Source organism: Ochotona princeps, chromosome 6 (genome assembly GCF_030435755.1).
Source record: "Ochotona princeps isolate mOchPri1 chromosome 6, mOchPri1.hap1, whole genome shotgun sequence".
Classification (NCBI taxonomy): domain Eukaryota; kingdom Metazoa; phylum Chordata; class Mammalia; order Lagomorpha; family Ochotonidae; genus Ochotona; species Ochotona princeps.
Window position 1 is genome coordinate 4150216 of NC_080837.1, and position 21084 is coordinate 4171299.

Here is a 21084-nt window from a genome sequence, read left to right on the forward strand (position 1 = left end):
ACTGGCCATCAAGGTGCCCTTGTCTGCAGCTGCATGGGGCAAGCTTTTTTTGGTTTAATTAAAAAAAATTATTTTTATTGAAAAGTCAGATGTACGGAGAAGAGGAGAGACAGAGAGGAAGATCTTCTCTCTGATGATTCACTCCCCAGGTAGCTGCAACGGCCAGAGTTGAGCCGATCCAAAGCCAGGAGCCAGGAACTTCTTCTGGGTCTCCCACACGGGTGCTGGGTCCAAGGCCTTTGGCCATCCTTCACTGTTTTCCCAGGCCACAAGCAGGAAGCTGGGAGGGAAGTGCAGCAGCCGGGACTTGCACCAGTGTCCATATGGGATCGCAGCACATGCAAGGCGAGGTCTTTAGCCACTAGGCTACCGTGCCAGGCCCAGGGCAGGCAATTTTTTAGAAATTCACTGCAATGGACACTATGCATGTATGTTTTTCTGTGTGTTTTATTTCAAAAGCTTTTTTTATTTCAATAACGTTTTAATATAGGCCACAGCCCATAGCCATGTATAACAGGACTACTGCTCCATGGGGGGAGACGTGCACTCGGGCTCCCGGGGGTCCTGTCCAGGCCGCCACTCTATTCCCTCCCCGCACGTCGTCCCCCGGTCCTCCAGGGGGCGCGCCTGCTTCCCGCTCAAACCACGCCCCTTCGGCCACGCCGAACTTGGATCACGTGACCGCACGTCCAGCTGACTCTACGCGGGCGGAAGCTGAGGCTGCTGCGTCCAGGTTTGCAGTCGCGATGGTAAGAGGCCAGGAGGGTGCGAGGCGGTGGGTGCCGGGCGGGAATGCCGGGGCGCCGGTGGCACCAGGGTGAGCTGCCGAAGGCCCTGGGCGGACGAAGTGGGAAAGGCAGTGCGGGCGGAGCGTCCGGTGGCGGCAGGGCAGGGCTCCGGGAGGACGCCCCGAGCTGCCCGCCGCCCTGGACAGGCTGGCTCCCTCGTGCCTCGCCCTGTGGGATGGAGCTGGGCTTGGGCGGCCGCGGGGAGGACCCCCGGAGCCTGGCCTTGTGCAGCGTGGAGGAACGTCCCCGAGGATGGCACCCGAAGGCCAGACCTCACAGAGCCCTGGGCCGAGGTGCCCGTGTGCTTCGGTTGTCCCCACTCGGTCTGGGAGACCGGAGAGCGGGCTCTGTTCCCAGCCTGGGGCCCGGCCATCGCAGACTTCTGGCTAGGAGCTTTGTCTGTATGGCTCGCTCACTCTTGATTGAAACGATGCGGAGGATTTAGCTACTGAGACATTGCACAAGCCCAAAATTTTATTTTCTAAAGATGTATTTATTGATCTGAAATTCAGAATTACTAAGAGAGGGCCCAGCACAGTAGTCTTGTGGCTAAAGTTCTGGGATCCCCTGTGGGTACCAGTTTGTATCCTGGCAGCTCCACTTTCCTTCCGGCTCCCTGCTTGTGGCCTGGGAAAACAGTGGAGGACGGCCCAAAGCCTTGGGACCCTGCACCCGTGTGGGAGACCCAGAAGAGGCTTCAGGCTCATGGCTTCAGACTGGCTCAGCTCCAGCTGTTGTGGCCACTTGGGGAGTGAACCAGTGGATAGAAGATCTTCCTCTCTGTATCTTCTTCTCTGTAGATCTGTGGCTTTGCAAAAAAAATTTCAAAAAAAATTTCAAAAAACATAACTTGAACTATTCTCTGCTGCCTTCCCAGGTGCATTAGCAGGGAGCTGGACCCAAAGTGTGGAACAGCCGGGACTCCAACCAGCACCCATATGGTGCTGCACAGAATTTTATGCACTGTTCTCCGGGCCGTTTCAGGGTGTGGTCACTGAGGGTTATGGGGCAGGGTCTGACTACTAACCTGGAGTGGGCAGAGAGCCAGCCACACCTGGGCTGCTGGCGGGGCCGGAGCCAGGAGCCCCAAAGCTGGGACTTGGTTTTGTTTCCCATGTCCCCCACTGAGATAACCACCCAATGGATGCTGCCGCCCGAGGAGTACAAAACAACAGAACAAGGCTTGTGGCGGCACAAGTGGCGGGAGAGAGGGTTGGGGCCCCTGAGGAGTGGCAGTGTCCTCAGGGCCACCCCCTTGCTGTCTTACAGAGGTTCCGGTTCTGTGGCGACCTTGACTGTCCCGACTGGGTCCTGGCAGAGATCAGCACACTAGCCAAGCTTGTTGAGTGCCCAGGGTCCACAGGGTGGGGGGTGGGGTGCCACCCCTCCCTCCTCACCAGCCTGCATCCCTGCTCTTGGGCTCCTCTTCCCTTGGCCTGCTGTTCCCTGAGCCGGCAGGGCTGTGCCTGGCAGGGGTGCTTACCTGCTACCTTCCCTCCTAGTCCTCGGTGAAGCTGCGGCTGCTGTGTGGCCAGGTGCTGAAGGAGCTCCTGGGTCAGGAGATTGACGTGAGTGCAGGCCCCACCTTGCTCTGGGAAGTGGAGGGCCAGGGCGAGGGGTGGGCGCCTGGCCAGTGGGGGGCCCAGCACCCCTGAGTTTCTTCTTTCCCCATAGTATGAGAAGATCCTGAAACTCACTGCTGATGCCAAGTTTGGTGAGTGCCACCCTGCGTGCTCAGCCAGAGGCCCCCTCCTCCCAGGACTTGTCCCTCTACCGGCTCGGAGTGGGGCAGTGGCTATGTGTAGCATGGGGAGGCCCCGGGGGCCCCAAGCTGAAGAGAGTGGAGCAACACATAGGCGGCCAGGGCCGCGGTGACGCCCCCACTCCCGTTACCCCCAGAGTCAGGCGACGTGAAGGCCACCGTGGCAGTGTTGAGCTTCATCCTGTCCAGCGCAGCCAAGCACAGTGTGGACAGCGAGTCCCTGTCCAGTGAATTGCAGCAGCTGGGGTTGCCCAAAGGTACGGGGTGGGGATGCGGGCAGGCAGACAGGGAGCCACTGGGCCCTGCATCCCAAGGGGTGCCCTAAGTAGTGCTCTCTGTGCCCCCAGAGCATGCGGCCACCCTGTGCCGTTGCTATGAGGAGAAGCAGAGTCCCCTGCAGGAGCAGCTACGGGCCTGCAGCCTGCGTGGTGAGTGGGGGGCAGGCTGGGGCCACTGGGTCCCTGGAATGAGGTGTGGGGGCACCCTGCTGGCCCACCCCATGATCCTGAGTCTGTCCCACCCTGCAGTGAACAGGTTGGTGGGCGTGGGCTGGCGGGTGGACTACACCCTCAGCTCCAGCCTGCTGAGCTCGGTGGAGGAGCCTGTGGTACAGCTGCGGCTGGAGGTGGCACAGACGCCGGGGGCAACGGCCGAGCCTCTGGTCTTGACCCTGTCAGCAGACAAGTTCCAGGTGCTGCTGGCAGGTGAGGCTGTGTGCCCTGGGGGTGAGGGGCCCTCCTCCCTTTGCTGCTCCTCCACTCTGCCCGACTCTCACCCACCACCTTTGCTCCTGCAGAGTTGAAGCAGGCCCACACCCTTATGAGTTCCTTGGGCTGAGGACACAGCTGGGTCGAGGGCCTCTGTCCATCACCAGTGGCCACAAGCCCAGGCTGGGGCAGACAGGACCGCGATGGAGCTGCATGTCTGAGACGGCCCCTGAGGACATTGGGGTCCTCCAGGACAGATGGGGTCCTGCTCTCTCCATCCTCTGTAGGGCGACAGCAGGACCTGTTTGGGCATGCTCAGCAGTGATGGGAGCCACGCTAGGGGTCTTGGCATGCCCCAAGACTGCCAGCACCCAGGCTTGAACTCACAACCTCCAGTACTGTGAGCAATAAATGTCCCTTCGTTTCAGCCACCCAGGCCAGGGTCCAGCTGCCCTGACTGACTGTGTGTGTTTCTCAGCCTCTAGGGGGTTAAAAAACGGTCCAGCATCCCATGGAAGGGAAAGAGAAATGGAAAAATAGAAAGTTACAAGGAACTGAGTTCCGGGGCCAGCACCATGTGCAGAGTACCATTTTCAGCCCCGGCTACTCCACTTCCAGTCCAGCTCACTGCTGGTGCACCTGGGAAGGCTGTGGAGGATGGTCCGAGTGCTTGAGCTCCTGCACCCATGGGGGAGGCCTGCAGGAGGCTCCTGGCTCCGGCCTGGTCCAGTCCTGGTGGTCATGGCCATTGGGCAGTGAAGCAGGGGATGGAAGCAGTCCCCCTGTCTTTTCATTCTGTCTTTCAAATAAATCATCTTTTTTGTAGAATACTAGCCTGCTGCCCCAGGCAGCCCGCTCCTGCTCTGTGTCGCCCTGAAATCCCAGCCCTGCTTCTGGTACTGCCCGTGATGTCCCACGCCATATTGGTTCTTACCGATTCCCCACCTTCACTAGCCTGAGTGGGGATCAAGTTTCCATGATTGTAGAGCCACCATACCTAATAAAATATTCTCTTTTTCGAAATATGTGTTTATTGGTGCAGACACCATCGTGTAGCAGGCTAAGCTTCCACCTGCTGGCATCCCGTATGGTCACCAGTTCAAGGCCTGGAGGCTCCAAGTTGGTCCAGCTGCCTGCTGATGTGCCCGTAAAAGCAGCAGCAGATGATCCAAGTCCTTGGGACACTACCACCCACTGAGGGAGACCCCGAAGAAGCAACTCTGGCCATCGCAGCCACTTGGGGAGTGAGCTGTCCGTGGGTGCAGGGGCCTAAGCACTTGGGTAATCTTGCTCTTGGTTTCCCAGGTGTGTTAGCAGCAGGCTGGTTTAGAAGCTGCTGCACATGTGGGATGCTCAAGTTACAGATGGTAGCTTATCTTGCTATGCCACATAAAGTCTTTCGTTATTTTAATTTTTAAAGGTTTATTCATTTATTTGAAAGAGGGAAAGGCAGGGGGGAGATCTTCCGTTTGCAGATTAACTCCCCAACAGCCACAGCCAGGGGTCAGGAGCTTCCTCTGGGTCTCCCACATGGGTGGCAGGGGCCCAAGCACTTGGGACATCTGCTCTCCCCAGGGAGCTGGGTCGAAGTGGAATGGCTAGGACTCCAAGCAGTGCCCATGTGAGATGGTGGCATTCAGGTGGTATCACAACATTGGCCCCTAGGTTTGACTGTGTTGAAAATTACTTTGAGGGCTCGGCGGCGTGGCCTAGCGGCTTAAATCCTCGTCCTGAACACACCGGGATCCCATATGGGTGTTGGTTCTAATCCCGGCAGCTCAACTTCCCATCCAGCTCCCTGCTTGTGGCCTGGGAAAGCAGTCGAGGACGGCCCAAAGCCTTGGGACCCTGCACCCACATGGAAGACCTGGAGGAAGTTCCTGGCTCCTGGCTTCAGATTGGCACAGCACCGGCCGTTGTGGTCACTTGGGAAGTGAATCATTGGACAGAATATCTTCCTCTCTGTCTCTCCTCCTCTCTGTATATCTGACTTTCCAATAAAAATAGACAAATCTTAAGAAAAAAGAAAACTACTTTGAGAGCCAGGCAGCTATCTAGGGGTCACTGCCCTAATTCCTGATTTGGTGGGAGCCATGAGGTCCGTGCAGGTCTCCCATGTGGGTAGCGCCAGCCAAGACTCTTCCCGTCTCCCGGGGTTGGGAACTTGGGCTGGACACTGGACTCCGGCACCACCAGCACAGATACGGTGAGCTCAGCTGCGAGGCTGGCCACTTACATCCTGACTGTTGAAGATACTTTTGTTTTTATAAGATTTATATTTTTATTGGAAATTCAGGTATACAGAAAGGAGAGAGAGGAAGATTTTCCGTTCAATGGTTCACTCCCCAAGTGACCACAGCAGCTGGAGCTGAGCCATTCAGAAGCCAGGAGGAGTCTGGAGTCTCTTCTGGGTCTCCCACAGGGGGGAGGGTCCCAAGGCTTTGGGCCATCCTCCACTGCTTTCCCAGGCCACAAACAGGGAGTTGGATGGGAAATGGAGCAGCCAGGATTAGAACTGGTGCCCATATGGGATCCCGGTGTGTGCAAGGGGAGGACTTCAGCCTCATGGCTACCGCAGCGGGCCCGTGTGCTTAGCACACGTAGCTCGTCCTCAAGGTAATTTGTATGGTTGTATATGGAAGAATTATTATTATTATTATTGGAAAATAAGATCTACAGAGGGAAGGAGAGGCAGAAAGATCTGCCCAAGTAGCTGCTGCAGCCGGAGCTTGCCAATCCAAAGTCAGGAGCCAGGAGCCTCTCCCAGGTCTCCCACACGGGTGCAGGGTCCTAAGGCTTTGGGCTGCTCCTGACTGCTTTCCCAGGCCACAAGCAGGGAGCTGGCTGGGAAGTGGAACAACCAAGACTCAAACTAGCACCCATATGGGGTGCTAACATTGCAGACCAAGGCTTACGATGCTTTTTCTTTTTTTTTTTTGAAAGATTTATTTATTTTTATTGGAAAGTCAGATATACAGAGAGGAGGAGAGACAGAGAGGAAGATTTTCCGTCCGATGATTCACTCCCCAAGTGACCACAACGGCCGGTGCTGTGCCAATCCGAAGCCTGGAACCAGGAACCTCCTTCAGGTCTTCCATGTGGGTGCAGGGTCCCAAGGTTTTGGGCTGTCCTGGACTGCTTTCCCAGGCCACAAGCAGGGAGCTGGATGGGAAGTGGGGCTGCTGGGATTAGAACCGGCACCCATATGGGATCCCAGCACTTTGAAGGTGAGCACTTTAGCTGCTAGGATGCTTTTTCATGGTGTGCTACCACGCCCAGGTTCATTTGCCTATTTTACTTTCCCTTTTTATTTTGGAAGGTCCAATAGTTTTCACTGCATGTGTATCACCCTTAGAGATGTGAATTTATTGACTGCTTTCATCTACTTGGGAGGCAGAGACACATGTCTCAGGCATTGATTCCCTCAGGCGGCTGTGACAAGCAGGGCTGGTTGAAGTGGGCACTCCAGGTGACCTGTGTGGCAGGTAGGAGCCCAAGCCCTGGAGTGATGTGTACCCTACTGCTGCCCAGGGTGCATGAGCAGGACACAAACCTAGGGACTCTGACATGAGATGTGGGCATTCCAAGCCGCAGTTGACCCAGTTGTGCCACAGTGCCTGCCCCTATGGCATGTGTAAAAATTTCAGGGGTCGATGTTGTGGCATAACAAGTAAAGCCACTAGCTGCAAAGCTGGTTTCCCCTGTGGGTGCTGGTTTGAGTTCCAACTGTTCCACTTAAATAAGTAAATAAATCTTATTTTTTAAAAGAGCTCCTGCTGGACAGGTGTCCTGACTGCTGTGAGCATCTGCTGTGTGTTGTGTTGTGCACAGCCCAGTGCATTTCTCAAAAACTCACATTCTAAAAAGGGTGAGTGTTACTGTTTCCATCCTGGTGTGAACTTGAGCAGAACAGCAGGATGTCACCACAGGGATTGCTGGGCAGTCACAGAGCATGACAGCAACTTTGACAACACAGCATGGTTCTCGTGAGCCTGCAGGTGTCGGCGCCCCCTGAACCACTGCCTTGTGCACCCCAGACAGCACCTGCAGGGGCCCCACAGGTGCACGCATCTGCAAGTGACGTACACGTGCTCAAACTCAGCTGGCATGCCGGGGCCCAGTGTCACGTAAGGACGGAGCCCTCTCCCTCGCTGCTCTACACTGCCTGCTGGGCGCATCAAAGTGATAATTTTCCTGAGGACCACCAAAGAGGGGCATGGCAGGGGAAGGGCTTCGTCTGGACTTGAAGACAAGAAGGCGAGAGGCCTGGCAGGATGGGCCAATGGCTGATCTTCCCCTTGCAAGCACAGGCATCCCATGTGGCACTGGTTCATGTCCCAGCTGCTCCACTTCCCATCCAGCTCCCTGCTTGTGGCCTGGGAAAACAGTATATAGGACGGCCCAAAACCTTGGGATCCTGAACTCACGTGGGAGACCCGGAAGAAACTGCTGGCCCCTATCTCAACTCTGGCTGTTGCAGCCACTTGGGGAAAGAGCTCTCCTCTGTAGATCTTTTTTTTTCCCAATAATAAATATATAAAAATTATATACATGTATATATATAAACAGGTGAGGGTCCTTTGGGAAGTTCATGGAAAATGTGGATTATGAAAGAAAAAATGCCTGGTCTTTAAATTGTTTTGTATCAAAGTCAACATTGGTTAATTCCTACTTTCATAAGATGTTTGAAGTCTTGTTCCTTCGTCAGAACCTGCCTTGGGCTCACCAGCCTCAGGACCTCTCCGGGAGCAGACATGGGCGGCCTGGCCGGCCGGGGACTGCTTTTCAGGTGTTGGGAGGCTGCTAAATGGGCGTGAGGCAGCATTGTTTGCGTAAGCTACCCTAAAATACTTCTGCCAAAACACAGGAATAAATAGATAGAGGGGAAGCAGAAGTGGTGCCAAGATAGGCAGACAGCGCTGTGGGTCAGGGGCTGCTAAGCAAACTCCCCACGCAGACACACACACACGCCCAAAGCCTGGCCTCTCTTTTCCCATGTGCTCGCCACCCAGCAGTACCACAGGCGGCCGCATTTGGCCACAGACTCCTGCGGGTTCTCTCGGTGGACTCGGTGCTTGTTCCCCTGCCCAGGTGGTGTGCTTGTGCGGCACTCTCCCCCTCCCAGCCCCAGGGAACTCTACCTTCCCGCTCCGACTTCTTGATGCCTTGCCTGTAGTTGTCACCAGACAGGCGGCCCGGATGTGTACGTTTCCTGTGGTGGCTACCCTGTTGGGGCCACCCCGGGTCCCTAGGGCCCGCGTGGACTGCGCACCTGTGCGCGCCGAGTGCAGCTGCAGGCGCCCCAGGCCCTGGGCTGTCGCTTTCGGTTTCTGCGAGCGGGGCGGGGCCGGCCCTAAACGGGACCAGCCGGGTGACTTCCTGCAACCGCAATCAGCTGAGCACGGGTCTCGGATCAGACCCCAGACCTCGCGGCGCCGGGCACCGCGCAGCCAGTGCACCCCCTGCCCCAGGTGAGCGCCCCCAACCAGGACACAGCTCCGGGAACTACACTTCCCAGCAGGCGCCGCTGCGGTGAGCGCAGCCCCCACCCCTTCTTGACCCTCACGAAGGTACAATGCAGGCATAGGCACGACTTGAGGTAGACCCGGGGTCTGGCGGGCTGGGTTCACCGAGAACGAGGCCGCGGATCGCCGCCCGCCCGCACAACGAGGAGTCCGGAGGGTGGCCTTGCTGGGCGCGGCTTCTCTGCTGGCCAGGAGGCCGCCTCGACGCGGAGAGAACCCAGGGAGGCGCAGGCCAGGACGAGCGTACGTCCCTCGGCCTCTTCGGTTCCCTGGTGCCGGACGCCGCCCGGAGCGGGTCCTGGCTACCTCTGGCGCTCCGGCTGCGTCCTTAGCGGAGGGGCGGAGAGGAAGGGCGGCTGCCTGCGAGGACAGGGGCCGGAGATGGGCCGCGAGGGTCCGGACTTGCAGCAATCTGTGGCCAGAGCAACCGGCCGCGCCCCTTCCGACCCGCCGCTTTTTCTTTGTAACGGGACCGGCAGTCCCCACTGCACAAGGCGCCCTCCCGGCCCGACCTGCTGTCCTGCCCGCACAGGATGCCCGAGGGCCCCGAGCTGCAACTGGCCAGCCATTTCGTGAACGAGGCGTGCGAGGGGCTGGTGTTCGGCGGGCGCGTGGAGAAGTCTGCCGTCAGTCGCAACCCCGAAGTGCCCTTCGAGAGCAGCGCCTACCGCATCTCTGCCTCGGCACGCGGCAAGGAGCTGCGCCTGTGGCTCCGACCGCTGCCCGGGGCCGGGCCATGCCAGGAGCCACTGGCCCTGGTCTTCCGCTTCGGCATGACTGGCTCCTTCCAGCTGGTGCCGGGAGATGAGCTGCCGCGCCATGCCCACCTGCGCTTCTACACAGCCCCGCCGGGTCCCCGACTCGCATTGTGCTTCGTGGACGTCCGCCGCTTCGGCCACTGGGAGTTGGGGGGCGAGTGGCAGCCGGGCCGCGGGCCCTGCGTCTTGTTGGAGTACGAGCAGTTCAGGTAGGGACGGGCGTGCAGGTGGATTGCCTGGCCTGGGCAGGTCAGAATCAACCATGAAGTCGCCCCTGGCGCACAGCTGCTTCTTGGGGTTCCCAGGGGGCAGAGGGGGGCCCTCGCGGAGGAGCGCTGTTGAGAAGGATTGTTTCAGGGCAGCAATAGCTAGAGGTTCCGAACACTTGTTCTGTGATCTCCCATGTGCTGCCTGCCCACTGGTCTGTGTCCTGTGGTTTTCCTCTGTGACTGTGCCCTGTCTGCTTGAGTATTTGAGTGGTCTGGGCACAAGGACAAGCACAAGATGAGGAGACAGCCCCCTAGGTGAGGGGGGAGGAAGGGACACTGTGGCTGAAGCCTGGCCAGCCAGAGGAGCCCGTCCTGCAGGGCTGCAGGGGAAGGTGCCGCGCCTTGCCCTACAGACCTGCTGCCTGGAGCTGCGCAGCCCTCCAGCCCTTGAGAGCAGAACCCGCTGAGGTCAGCTCCACACCTGCTCCACAGCTCGGCCCAGTCCTAGAGAGCAGGTCCTGGGTCTCGGCCCAGGTCAATGTGCAGTGACACACACCGCGCCCAATGAGCTGTGTCCCTCATTTTGATTTGCATTTTCTACCTTTTCACAATGCATCCCAATCCTATTTACCAAGAAAACAGCCGCAGCTGCCCAAACAGGAGGCATGAACAGGCAGACGGGCACTGGGGTCCCCTCTGTGAGCAGGGGTGGGGCTTGCCTGCTCAGGCCTCTGTTCCCCAGGGAGAATGTACTGCGGAACCTGGCGGACAAGGCCTTCGACCGGCCCATCTGTGAAGCCCTCCTGGACCAGCGATTCTTCAATGGCATCGGCAACTACCTGCGGGCAGAGATTCTCTTCCGGTGAGTTGTGGCCATGGGCACCAGGGCAGGGAGCCTCGTATGCCCAGAGGCCCCCAGGCTTAGTGTGTCTCTGCCCGCCTCCCCTGCAGGCTGAGGATCCCGCCCTTCGAGCAGGCCCGCACGGTCCTGGAGGCCCTGCGGCAGCGGCGGCCGGTGAGTAGCCAGTGCGCCTTGGGTTCTCTCTGGTGTCACAGCTTGCTCCAACTGTGTGTGCATGCTGGGGAGGGGGTCAGGAAAGCAGAGGGGGTGTGCTGACCCAGGCCCTGCCCTTCTCAGAGCCCAGAGCTGACCCTGAGCCAGAAGGTCAAGGCCAAGCTGCAGAACCCAGACCTGCTGGAGCTGTGCCACCTGGTGCCCAAGGAGGTGGTGCAGCTTGGTGAGAGTGGGGCCGTGCCAGATGGGGAGACACCAGGCACTTCAACGGGTGGGAGGAGGGACGCAGCCCTCAGACTTGCCCTGACAGTTTGTGCGGGTCAGGCCTGCTCTGACCCTGCCTGGTTCCTGTCCCCCAGGGGGTAAGGGCTACGGGCCGGTGAACGGGGAAGAGGACTTCGTTGCCTTCAGGGCCTGGCTGCGGTGCTACGGTGTGCCAGGCATGAGCAGCTTGCAGGACCGGCATGGCCGCACCATGTGGTTCCAGGTGACCCGAGACCCAGGCAGGGCAGGAGCTGGGGTCCCCTGATGGGGTAGCACTGCTGACATCCACGCTGCTGGGCAGGGGGACAAGGGGAGGCAGGAGTGACAGTGTTGCTGCCCCACCCCCTGAAACACCCTTGTTCCACTGCAGGGGGACCCAGGGCCTCTGGCGCCCAAAGGTAAGCTGCCCTTAGTGTGAGGGCCGTGGACGGTAAAGCGCTGCCTTACCCTGCCTGTTTACCCACAGGGTGGGAGTTGGGAGCAGAGGACCCTCTGACCCAAATGCCCATGTCCTGTAGGGCGCAAGTCACGCAAGAAGAAACTCCAGGAACCACAGCCGGATCCTGTGTACAGGACAGAGGTATGGGGGCCTGCCCTTGGGGAGGGGATGGGGGTGCCTGGGGTCCTCCAGCCACTCCTGGAGTGCCCCCTGAGCCCATGGGACCTCTGCCTCCTTGATCCAGGATCCCCCATCTCCATGCAAGGCCCCTGCCAGGAAACCAAGGGCCAAGAAGCATCTGTCGAAGATGCCAGCCCAGCAGCCCCCACAAGCAGCTGAGGAGGGCAGCAGGAGGGGGCAGCCGGCGGTCTCAGGTGGGCTGTCTGAGGCCTTCTGGGGAGTGGACAGGTGAACAGGGAGCCGGGGGTCCCAACCTGGACCCTGGCAGGAACAAGCCTTCCCCATCTTGCCTCTAGGCCGCCGCAAAGCCCGGAAGAAGGCTGAGCCTGAGCCCCCACCCCTGGAGCCGGAGGTGGTCTCTGCCTCCTAGTGGGGGTTTCTTCTGTGGGGGGCTGCTCCCTGCACCCCTGTGATGGTTTAGTGGTGCCCTATTTTGGCATTTTTTAAAGCCCACATGGAAAATGCTATATTTTAAATAAATGGAGAAACCTGACCTTGGCCCCGCCTGGGCTAGCCGCAGAGGCCCCAGGGCCTGGCCTTGACTCAGAGCCTTCCTTCCAACTGGCCCCAGCCAGACCCACTCTTTTCTTATCCCATGATCACCGCCCCCCAGCAGCCAGCATGGAGCTCACACAGGTGTCCCCAGACCCTGACTCAGCCTGCTAGGCTGTGAAAGGAGCGCCAGCAGCTGCCTTTCCATCCAGGCATTTATTCACTGACAAGAGGCAGCTAGTGCCTGGTGGGGAGGCGCATGTGGGGCTCAGCTCAGGGGAGGCTGCAGCACAAGTATCAGGGACCGCACTTGGAAGGGAGAGAAGGTGAGCTTGAGGCGGCCGTCCTCCAGGGGCAGCGGGCCGGCAGGGTCTCTGCGCTCCAGGAGGTCGCAGCTGCAGGACAGGAGTGGCTGTGAGGGCCAGGCAGGGAAGGAGCGAACCCCATCGCCCCCCGACCCCATGCCGTCACTCACGGGATGGCTTCCTGCACGGGCAGCGCTGTGTGCAGCCAGCAGTCCACGTGGCTGCCGTGGGCCTCGTACATGCGCAGGACCAGCGCGCGGCTGGGCAGCTCCTGCTCCGCCTGCGGACCCAGGTGGACGGTGGGCGGGGATGTGGGCGGGGTGTGGGTGACCCTGCCCTCCAGCACAGGCCCCGCCCTTGCCTGCTTGACGGTCTCCAGCACAACGTCCTGCGAGGACAGGGAGAAGGCGCTCCAGGCGGTGGCCGGCGCGGGACCCGGTACGGACAGTGGCAGCAGCGGGAAGTTGAGGTTGTAGGCGGCCTGGATGACGCCGGCGTCCTGGAAGGAGCCTGGGCCATGACCAGAAAGGGGCATGGGTTGGAACATGGGGTCCAAGGAGAAGACAGTGGGGGCATGTCGGGGCTAGAGGCAGGGCCCAGCGGCCACCTCCCCCGGGCACTCACCTTTATGTGGCATCAGTGCGTAGGTGAACTCGTGGCGCCCCATGTCCGCCGTGGCATCTGGGGACTTAGGTGCCCGCAAGCTAGAGGGGGAAGGCTGGTGTGAGGCTGCCCGCCCGGTCCCAGGGCCGAGGGCAGCCACCAGCGGGGGCGCACCCCACTCACAGCGAGAGGCTGAGGACGTTGCCATGCACGGAGGCGCCGTACTTGCAGTCGTTGAGCAGGGCCAGGCCAAAGCCGTGCTCGGACAGGTCCAGCCAGCGGTGGGCCCACACCTGGGGGCAGACCCCACCTCGCCTTGAACCCCCGGCCTCAAGGTGCACAGCTCCTGTTCTCAGGACCCCGGTACCTGGTCCAGGTGGGCCAAGCCTTGGCTTCATCACCCATCCACCAGAGGGCCTTGCGCATCCAGCTCAATGTCAGCACAAGGTAGCTTCCCAGCACCTGTGCCAGGCAGGTGTGTCTTTCCCCCTCCCCCTGACAGTCTCTACCCCTGGGCCCCCTGCCCCCCGGCCAACCTCAAACTGAGCCCAGTCCCAGGAGGTGTTGCGGTGTGTGGGCCGCTGCAGGTGCCCAAACTGGATCTCATAGGTGGCATGAGGGCTGCGCACACGGGCAGGGAACTCCACCTTCAGGAACTTGTGGGCCTCATGCCAGTGTACCTGGGCAGTGGGGGATGGTATGGAAGGAAGGGACAAGGCAGGCCAGGGGTGGTCCCACATTCCGACCCCTCCCCTGCCACAGGTGGCCACTGCCCTGCCCCTGGCTACCTCAGTGTGGAAGCGGACATAGGGGCAGCCGATGTCCAGTACAACCTCCTGGCTGAGGCGGCTGCTGGGGCTGAGCTGTAGCAGGAACCAGGCACTGCCCCGCAGGCCACCCTCCACGCCCACCGCCAAGGTGCCTGGCTGGCCCAGCACAGGCTTCCTGTGGGACAGGGTTGGGGGCACTGAGCCAGGGTGGCCCACAGCCCACAGCCCCCCCATGTCCTACACTGTCCATACCGGGTCTCCAGGTGGTAGTCCATGACGTCCCAAGCGTCCCAGTACAATGGCACATCATCAAACAGCACAAACTGGTTACCCACGGCGCCTTCAGCTATGACCTCCCTGGTGGGACGGGGGATGGCTTGTCACACCCAGCAGGCTGCACCCTTTCCAGCTCTTCTCGGTTGGGCAGGGTGAGGAGAACCCAGGACAGCCGCCTAGCCCAGCCTGCCCTCTGCTGTGAGTGGGTCCCAGGCCAGAGCCTCTGGTGGGCTGCCATGGCCAGGAGACAATGGGGCCCAGGATCTGGGATCCACTTGCCAGGCCAGGCACTGGGAAAGGGCAGTGAGGGGTTGGCACCTGCCAGAGTCCACGAGCAGCAGGGATGTCAGACGGCCAGTCGGGTCCAGCCTCACCCGGAGGATGCCGTTGTCCAGGGTCACTGAACCGTCACTCTTCAGGGGAGAGGCATTGAGGCAGAAACTGGAGGGGAACTGCCTACATCTCTGGGCGTCCTGACCCTGTGACCCCTGTGTTCCAGGTTGGGGAGCATAGCTTCCCCACCTCCCCCACCCACCACCACCAGCCTTACCTCTTGCACCACGGTCACAGGCTGCTGGGGCTGCTGGGGCTGCAGTGAGGTAGGGGCGGGCACTGGGGCATAGCCCATGCTGGGCACCGTCACCAGGGCTAGGGGGGGAGGCCTGGGCATCAGTGTGGCCTCCCTCACTGTCCAGCCACTGCCCTCCCATGAGACTGGGCTGGAGGAGGCAGAGCTGCCCAGGGAGTGTCCCTGATTTCACCCTGCCCTGCCCTGTACCTAGACAGTGGGTCCCTCCGGGGCGGGGCAGGGCCAGCACCTCAGTGCGCTTCCATGGCAGTGTGTTGACAAGGAGGAGGCCTTGGGGCCCTGGCTCCCCAGCACACAGGGCTGCAGCCGCAGCACTGAGCAGCGTGTTTCCATGGGATCGGATGGCTGTGGAAAGACCAGCTGGTCACAGGCGACCAGGGGCACTGGGAGAACCAGAGTGGCCACCAGGTTATGTGGGCTCACCTTCATAGTGGCTCAGGGCCTCCTCTGCCACCAGCTGGATGCAGCTTCCTGTCACCACATCATGGAACTGGTTCAAGAGCAGGAGCCTGCGGGGCAGAGGCAGGGCTAGGGGGGAGACAGGCAGGGTAGAAGGGAGACAGGGGCAGGGCTGGAGGAGGTAGGGGCAGGGTAGAGGTGAGGCAGGCAGGGCTTAGGGGAGGGAGGCAGGGCTGGGGGGAGGCAGGAGCGGGAGCCACCTCCAGAGGTGCTGCAGCTGGGCCGCCGGGTACAGGAAGTGGGCACTGCGGGCCAGGGCCAGGCTGCTGAGCAGCTCAGCGTCGTGCAGGATGCGCTCGCACTCCCGGTTCCCCTTCTTGAGCTGCGCCCAGGTCAAGAGAGGCACGGCCTCAGTTCAGGGGTGCTGGGATCCCCTCCCTGGCCGTGCCTCACCCAGGGCCTGCTCCCCACATGGGCTCTTGCACCCCCAGGAACCTGGGCGTGTGTGGTGTAGGTGCCATTGTGCAGCTCCAAGAAGAGTTCACCAATCCACGTGCACAGCCGCTCTGAGTCGCATTCAAGTGCCGAGAAGAGCTGTTCCGGGGATGACAGCTGCACCCTGGGGTGGGGGCACCATGGGCTTGGTGTTCACCCCAGCTCCTGACCCAGCACTGGCCATGTAGGGGCGGTGCAGCCTGGTGGGCCAGGAACTTTCTCCACTTAGCTCTCTCTCCCCAACCCCAAGTGAAGCAGCACAGGCCTGGTGGTCATGCGGGTGGAAGGGTGGGCTGAGGGTGCGGGCCTGACCTGGGCAGCCCATCAGTATGGTCCAGGCGCTTTAGGCGGTCCAGCATGGTCTGTGTGGGGCCTCCACCTCCATCCCCAAAGCCAAAGAGGAAGGCACTGTGGTTGGCCCGCCCCTTGTCCCGGTTGTTGGTCACAGTCTTCAGCACCTGGCAGGTCAGGGGCAGGTGAAGGGTGGACAGCCCAGGCCCCGACCTCAGGCACCCCTAGACCGGCCCCTCCAGGCTACAAGGTGTCCACGCACCTCCTCCACAGTGCCTTGCATCCCATATGAGTCACCAGGTGGGAAGTGGACCAGCACCCGTGAGCCGTCCAGGCCCTCCCAGAAGAAAGTGTGGTGCTGTGGGTGACAGATGGGTGGGGTTGAGGCACCTGGTCTATTGGCTGGTGGGGGGTCAGGGTCTTGTGGCCTTTGCAGGGCCTCTGCTCACCGGAAAGGAGTTCACCAAATTCCAGCTGAGCTTCTGGGTCAGGAAGCGCTCGAGGCCACAGCCACGCATGATCTGGGGAAGCTGTGCCGAGTAGCCGAAGGTGTCGGGTAGCCAGAACTGTGGGATAAAGGTCCCGGAGAGTGGGGATCAGAGTGTTCATTGCCCCAGCTGCCCTGCCGGCCTGTGCAGTGGCTCCTGGCCTACCTCTGAGCAGCGCCGCCCAAACTCCTGCAGGAAGAAGTTCTGGCCCTCCAGGAACTGCCGCACCATGGCCTCTCCACTGGGAAGGTTCCCGTCCTGGGGGCAGGGGAGAGGGTGCTGGGTCAGTTCCAGCTGTGAGGCCAGGGCTGCCACATGACAGAGGGTTAGTGCCAGGGATCCCCAGAATGGATTGTGGGTGAGAACAGCCTGCACAAGTCCCCAGCCAAGCCCAGGTCAGGGAGCGAAGGCTTTGACCCCATGGGCACTCACCATCTCTACCCAGGTGCCCCCCACGGGCACAAACTGCCCACGGCAGGCGAACTCCTGAAGTCGGGCATGCAGGCCAGGGTAGCGGCTCTTCACCCAGTCCAGCTGCTGTGCCTGTGGGAGGCAGGGGAGGGGGTCAGGCCAGGAGGGAGCAAGTCCTGCACCCCAGGCCTGCCCCACTCCCCGTGGCCGTCCCATACACCTGAGAGCAGGTGAAGATGAAATCGGGGTTGCGCTCCATGAGCTGTACAGCTGTCACCCAGCTCCGGGCGCACTTTCGTACGGTCTCCTTGAAGGGCCAGAGCCAGGCTGTGAGGGAGGCAAGGCCTTGCCTGGAACTCCAGAGGGTCCTTCTGGCCCCTACCCCACCTAGGCCTGCACCCTGAGCAGTCAGCTCAAACCACTCCACTCCACTGAGGGCTCACCTGGCCCACGTACCACAGACCCAGTCATTCCAGGTCATCACACAGCCCTCGTCTTGGGGTGCTGTGGCTGCATGCCAATCTTGCTCATTCCCATTCAGTTCACAGGTCACCCTGTCCCAGGAGCCTCCTGGGGTGCCACCAGCTTGGTTGGGCTTGGTGGTCCCCATTCTTCCGCTCTGGGGTAGGTTGTGCTCCTGTCTCCACCCCCAAGCCTCCAGCCCAGGGCCTCCCCAGTGTCCTCGTGCCATCTCACAGACAAGAAAACTGAGGCCCAGGAGGGCTCCTCCCACCACTCCCACACCCCTGCAGCCCACCTGTGTCGATGTGGCAGTGCCCCATGGCATGGAGGGTGTGCTGACTTTCACCCCCATGCTGGCTGAAGAACCTAGAGGCCAAGGCCTGGGCAGCTGGAAAGGTCTCCGGCTTGGAGGGGTCACACATGTTCACCATCTGGTTGGCTGTGTACAGGGCCTGGAAGCTGCGCTGGTTGTCCTGCCCGAGGCCCTGCAGGGGAAGCGGTGAGGGGACTAGAGTGTCTGCTCTTAACATCCTGTTCAGGACGGCCTTCACAATTCTTCTTATGAGCCGTCAGGGGGCTTTGGCAGGGATCCCCCACCCTGCTGCCAACACTCAGGCATGTGCCCTCCCCGAGTTCCCAGGAAGTGACTTGGGGAACATTGTGGCTGGCCCAGGCACATGGGGGAGGAGAGCATGCCCTGTACCTTGGCCATGCCCAACAGCAGCTCCAGGTCCACCAGCAGTCTATGAACGTCACGGTGGAACACAGCCAGCTCGGCCTGGCTCAGCTGGAAGGTCTTGTTGGGGTCGGGGGCAGCAATCATGCTGCCCTTCCCGGCGCCCAGGAGCCCATTGCAGGCCACTTCCACGTACAGGGTTAAGCTGCATGCATGGTGAGGCACCTCAGGCCCAGACAAGGCACAACGGAGTCCTCCCCTGCCCACCTGGAGTATCCCAGTGTAGGGGTATCTGCTGCTGAGTTCAGCTTCAAGGACAGGACCACGCTTGGAACTGCATGCCCTGCACTGCTGGGCAGTATTTCATAGGAGCTCCAGTTGGTGGAGAGTATAACAGAAAGATGAGCTTACTCTGATATAAACAGTTCTGAAATCTATACACAGGAGGGGTTCTTTAGAGCTCACAAAAAATGTGTGGTATTGATGTCGGGAGACAGCAGGTTGAGGGGACACGCTCCACTACGCCTAACTGCCCATCAAGGCCCCTTTCTCAGAAGCCTCACCTCCACCCAGTGCCCTGGAAGGGGAAACATATTCAAGCCCGTGTGGAGTTTTTCCCAGCTGTCATCAGCACATTGCCTTGTGAGAGGAGGTGTCGCCAGCTCCTGGGGGCTAGGATCAAGGGAGGTGTCCAGGGGCCCTTCTCAGCTAGGCTCCCCACCTTGCTAAATGAAACTTAGGACTCTGCACCCCAGCCACATGTCTGGGCTTAGGAAGCTTCTGGAAGTAGAAGGTAAGGATTAGGCATAATGAGGCTGTCCCCCACACTGTGTAAGAAGCCGTGTGTACACAAGCCATGCTTGTTTCCACCTTCCAGGGTCTTTCTCAAATGCCTCATTTCTATAGCCCCTTGGCCTCAACCTGGGAAGCCCATTTGCACAGCAAGAGCACATCTAGAGCCCAATTCCCCAGCAAGGCAGCGCAGCGGGCCAGGCTGGACAGCACTCTGCCCTACCCTGTGACCTGCATTGCCCTAAGCAAGTTGGCCTGGCCCTCTTGCTCGAATGGGAATGCCAGCTTGGTCAGCTGGACACCATTCACAACCACAGGGCCCTCCGTTTCCCAGTGCTACACTTCTGAGTATGGCACTAACACCAATGGATTATCAGGAAGCTGAATTCCCATCATGCGACCACACTCAACAGGCGTGCAAACAAGGTGGCAGCATACAAGGTATTAAGTCAGGTGTCCCATAGTCAGGAAATACAATCTCAGCCAGCAGAACACACTATTCTTCAGCACTGGGCAACAGCGGCCACTCACGTGGTGCTCTTCCACAGGTACCAGAGAAAGTGGCTTCCTTTCCATCAGGCATGCACTGTGGGCCCTGAGAACTGCCCCTGCCCCTCAGCCTTGGGAGGCCTGAGCGCAGCAGCCACTCACCTCCGGGGGTCTCCCTCCCCCAGCCTGTCGGTCAGGATGAAGCTGGTCTTCTCACCTTCTTTGGTCAAACCCTGGGAGGGAGGCCAGTGCAACAGGGCCTCAGGGTCTCAGGACCTCAGGACATGGGGAAGTTCCAGCCCACCCCAGGAGCCTGAATCTGAATGGAAGCTCCATGAAATGCAGGGCATGTTGGCTGTGCTCCATGCCCAATGTTCTGCACAATGCCAACCAGGGGCACAAGGAAGCAGGTGCTGCCTTCTCTTAGGACAGGAAGAATAACAGTTCTAGCTCCAGACTGTGGGAGAAGAGGCCTTACGTTAAAAAAAAAAAAAAGAAAAATTATTTTATTTGAAAGGCAAATTGAGAGAGAGAAGGGTAGGAAAAGAAGAACCAATCAGCTGGTTGGTTCACTCCCCAGATGGCTGGCTGGTTCATTCCCCAAGTGGCCACAAGGCCACAAGGGTCAGAGCTGAGCCAATCTGAAACCAGGAGGCAGGAGTTTCTTTTGGGTATCCTGCATGGTGCAGGGTCCCAAGGCCTCTACTGCTTTTCCCAGGCCACAAACAGGGAGCTGGATGGGAAGCAGAACGGAATAGCCAGGACACGAACCACTGCCCACATGGTATACTAGTGCCACAGGTGGAGCGTTAGCCTGCTACATCGCTGCACTGGACCCCCAGAGTTTTTACTTCATACTGTTTGAAGTCATTTCCTTGGGGCTGGTGCCCCAAGGAAATGTATAGTGGGTAAGCTGCTGCCTGTGAGTCCAGCATCCCATATGGGCACAATTCAACTCTTGGCTGCTCCACTTTCAACCTGCAAATGGAAGGTGCTTCTCTCTCTCTCTCTTTCAGATGAACAAAATCAAGTTCTTAGAAAGGAATAGTGCTGACTTGAGAACTAGGGACCCATCAGGTCGGGAATGCAGCAGCTTCCTGGATCGCTGTACCAGGGGCCAGGGCCACGTCCTAGGCCGACGGGAGCAACTCACCTGGGCAGGCTCCCCGTTGCGCCACACCAGGCCCTCTCCATCACTCTCCCAGCAAAGGTGAACTTCCTGGCCCACCCACGCCTCAGGGATGTTAAGATCCACCCGGAACCAGCAAGTCCACCATCTGCAAGACAGCCCAAGTCCAGGGGCGGGATGGGGCCAGCGGGGACCCTGAGGGGCAGGGGATGCAGCAGGGGCGGAACGTTACCCACGTGGGTCCGAAGCTGTCGCCGACCTGCGCCGGGCTGAAGTCCTGCTGCACAGCCTCCTGGTAGGACAGCCTCTCGGGCGTCAGGAAGCTGGACAGGGCGCTCACGGGGCAGCGCTCCCCGAACAGCCTGGACAGGGGACGGGCTGGTGAGTGCGCGCGCGCCGGCGGCTGGGGACGCTCCTCCCTCCGCCCGGCGGCCCCTCGGCCCCGCACCTGCCCCGGAGGTTACAGTCGGTGAAATAGAGCGGCGACACAAACTTCTCCACTCGCTCCAGCGTGGTACGCCAGTGTTTGAGGGGTGGCGCCGCCGCCATCGCCCCGGCCCCACTGCGCTCCTCCCCGCCCACCCGGAAGTCCTAACGGTTGGCCGGGTGCGGCCTCTGGTCTGGCACCAAAGGTTCCGGGATCAGAATGACCGGGGGGGGGGGGAGTTTTCCTTGGGACACCGACAGGTCCCCTGAAGCTTAACGGCCCCTAAGAACTAGCATCTTGGGGGCTGCGCTGACTTCTGCCCAGACGCCCCACTTTTTCTTTA

The 21084-nt window shown here is 60.1% G+C and overlaps 3 protein-coding genes across 5 annotated transcripts; 2 read left to right on the forward strand and 1 right to left on the reverse strand.

Moving 5' to 3' along the window:
- The first annotated feature begins 682 nt into the window (after positions 1 to 682).
- COMMD4 (COMM domain containing 4) lies at positions 683 to 3709 on the forward strand. Its single transcript, XM_012929690.2, has 8 exons — positions 683 to 749; positions 2058 to 2129; positions 2291 to 2356; positions 2463 to 2502; positions 2688 to 2807; positions 2898 to 2978; positions 3078 to 3254; positions 3347 to 3709. The coding sequence occupies exons 1-8, from the start codon at positions 747 to 749 to the stop codon at positions 3385 to 3387; spliced, it is 600 nt and encodes a 199-aa protein (XP_012785144.2). The 5' UTR covers positions 683 to 746; the 3' UTR covers positions 3388 to 3709.
- Positions 3710 to 8596: 4887 nt separating this feature from the next.
- Positions 8597 to 12140, forward strand: NEIL1 (nei like DNA glycosylase 1). 2 transcript variants are annotated; one of them, XM_004594693.2, is made up of 10 exons: positions 8597 to 8728; positions 9315 to 9749; positions 10492 to 10611; positions 10701 to 10764; positions 10888 to 10987; positions 11124 to 11251; positions 11399 to 11426; positions 11547 to 11608; positions 11712 to 11841; positions 11944 to 12140. In XM_004594693.2, the coding sequence occupies exons 2-10, from the start codon at positions 9316 to 9318 to the stop codon at positions 12015 to 12017; spliced, it is 1140 nt and encodes a 379-aa protein (XP_004594750.2). In that variant the 5' UTR covers positions 8597 to 8728; position 9315; the 3' UTR covers positions 12018 to 12140. The 2 variants fall into 2 exon arrangements, with proteins under 2 accessions (XP_004594750.2, XP_058521291.1); XM_058665308.1 differs by lacking the exon at positions 11399 to 11426.
- Positions 12141 to 12396: 256 nt separating this feature from the next.
- MAN2C1 (mannosidase alpha class 2C member 1) lies at positions 12397 to 20911 on the reverse strand. Of its 2 annotated transcripts, none has more exons than XM_004594692.2 (26): positions 20763 to 20911; positions 20551 to 20676; positions 20339 to 20462; positions 19348 to 19418; positions 17932 to 18109; positions 17524 to 17713; positions 16987 to 17093; positions 16788 to 16898; positions 16521 to 16613; positions 16317 to 16433; positions 16130 to 16225; positions 15889 to 16034; positions 15577 to 15700; positions 15342 to 15463; positions 15106 to 15191; positions 14872 to 15027; positions 14644 to 14741; positions 14412 to 14506; positions 14070 to 14174; positions 13836 to 13992; positions 13584 to 13727; positions 13231 to 13340; positions 13069 to 13148; positions 12806 to 12954; positions 12615 to 12724; positions 12397 to 12534 (listed from the first exon to the last, which is right to left on the reverse strand). In XM_004594692.2, exons 1-26 carry the CDS (start codon positions 20861 to 20863, stop codon positions 12408 to 12410), a joined length of 3123 nt encoding a protein of 1040 aa, XP_004594749.2. In that variant the 5' UTR covers positions 20864 to 20911; the 3' UTR covers positions 12397 to 12407. The 2 variants fall into 2 exon arrangements, with proteins under 2 accessions (XP_004594749.2, XP_058521473.1); XM_058665490.1 differs by having other exon boundaries at positions 12615 to 12718; positions 12791 to 12954; positions 14412 to 14545; positions 14639 to 14772.
- Between the last annotated feature and the right edge of the window lie 173 nt (positions 20912 to 21084).

Coding starts and splice junctions, on each gene's coding strand:
- COMMD4 (XM_012929690.2), top strand. Junction 2,503..2,687: donor CACTGCTGATGCCAAGTTTG/GTGAGTGCCACC, acceptor CGTTACCCCCAG/AGTCAGGCGACGTGAAGGCC. Junction 3,255..3,346: donor GTTCCAGGTGCTGCTGGCAG/GTGAGGCTGTGT, acceptor TTGCTCCTGCAG/AGTTGAAGCAGGCCCACACC.
- NEIL1 (XM_058665308.1), top strand. CDS start 9,316: ATGCCCGAGGGCCCCGAGCTGCAACTGGCCAGCCATTTCGTGAACGAG. Junction 11,609..11,711: donor ATCCTGTGTACAGGACAGAG/GTATGGGGGCCT, acceptor TCCTTGATCCAG/GATCCCCCATCTCCATGCAA. Junction 11,842..11,943: donor GGGGCAGCCGGCGGTCTCAG/GTGGGCTGTCTG, acceptor TCTTGCCTCTAG/GCCGCCGCAAAGCCCGGAAG.
- MAN2C1 (XM_058665490.1), bottom strand. CDS start 20,863: ATGGCGGCGGCGCCACCCCTCAAACACTGGCGTACCACGCTGGAGCGA. Junction 14,773..14,871: donor CGGAGGGACCCACTGTCTAG/GTACAGGGCAGG, acceptor ACAGTGAGGGAG/GCCACACTGATGCCCAGGCC. Junction 12,535..12,614: donor CCCGTGCAGGAAGCCATCCC/GTGAGTGACGGC, acceptor CCTGTCCTGCAG/CTGCGACCTCCTGGAGCGCA.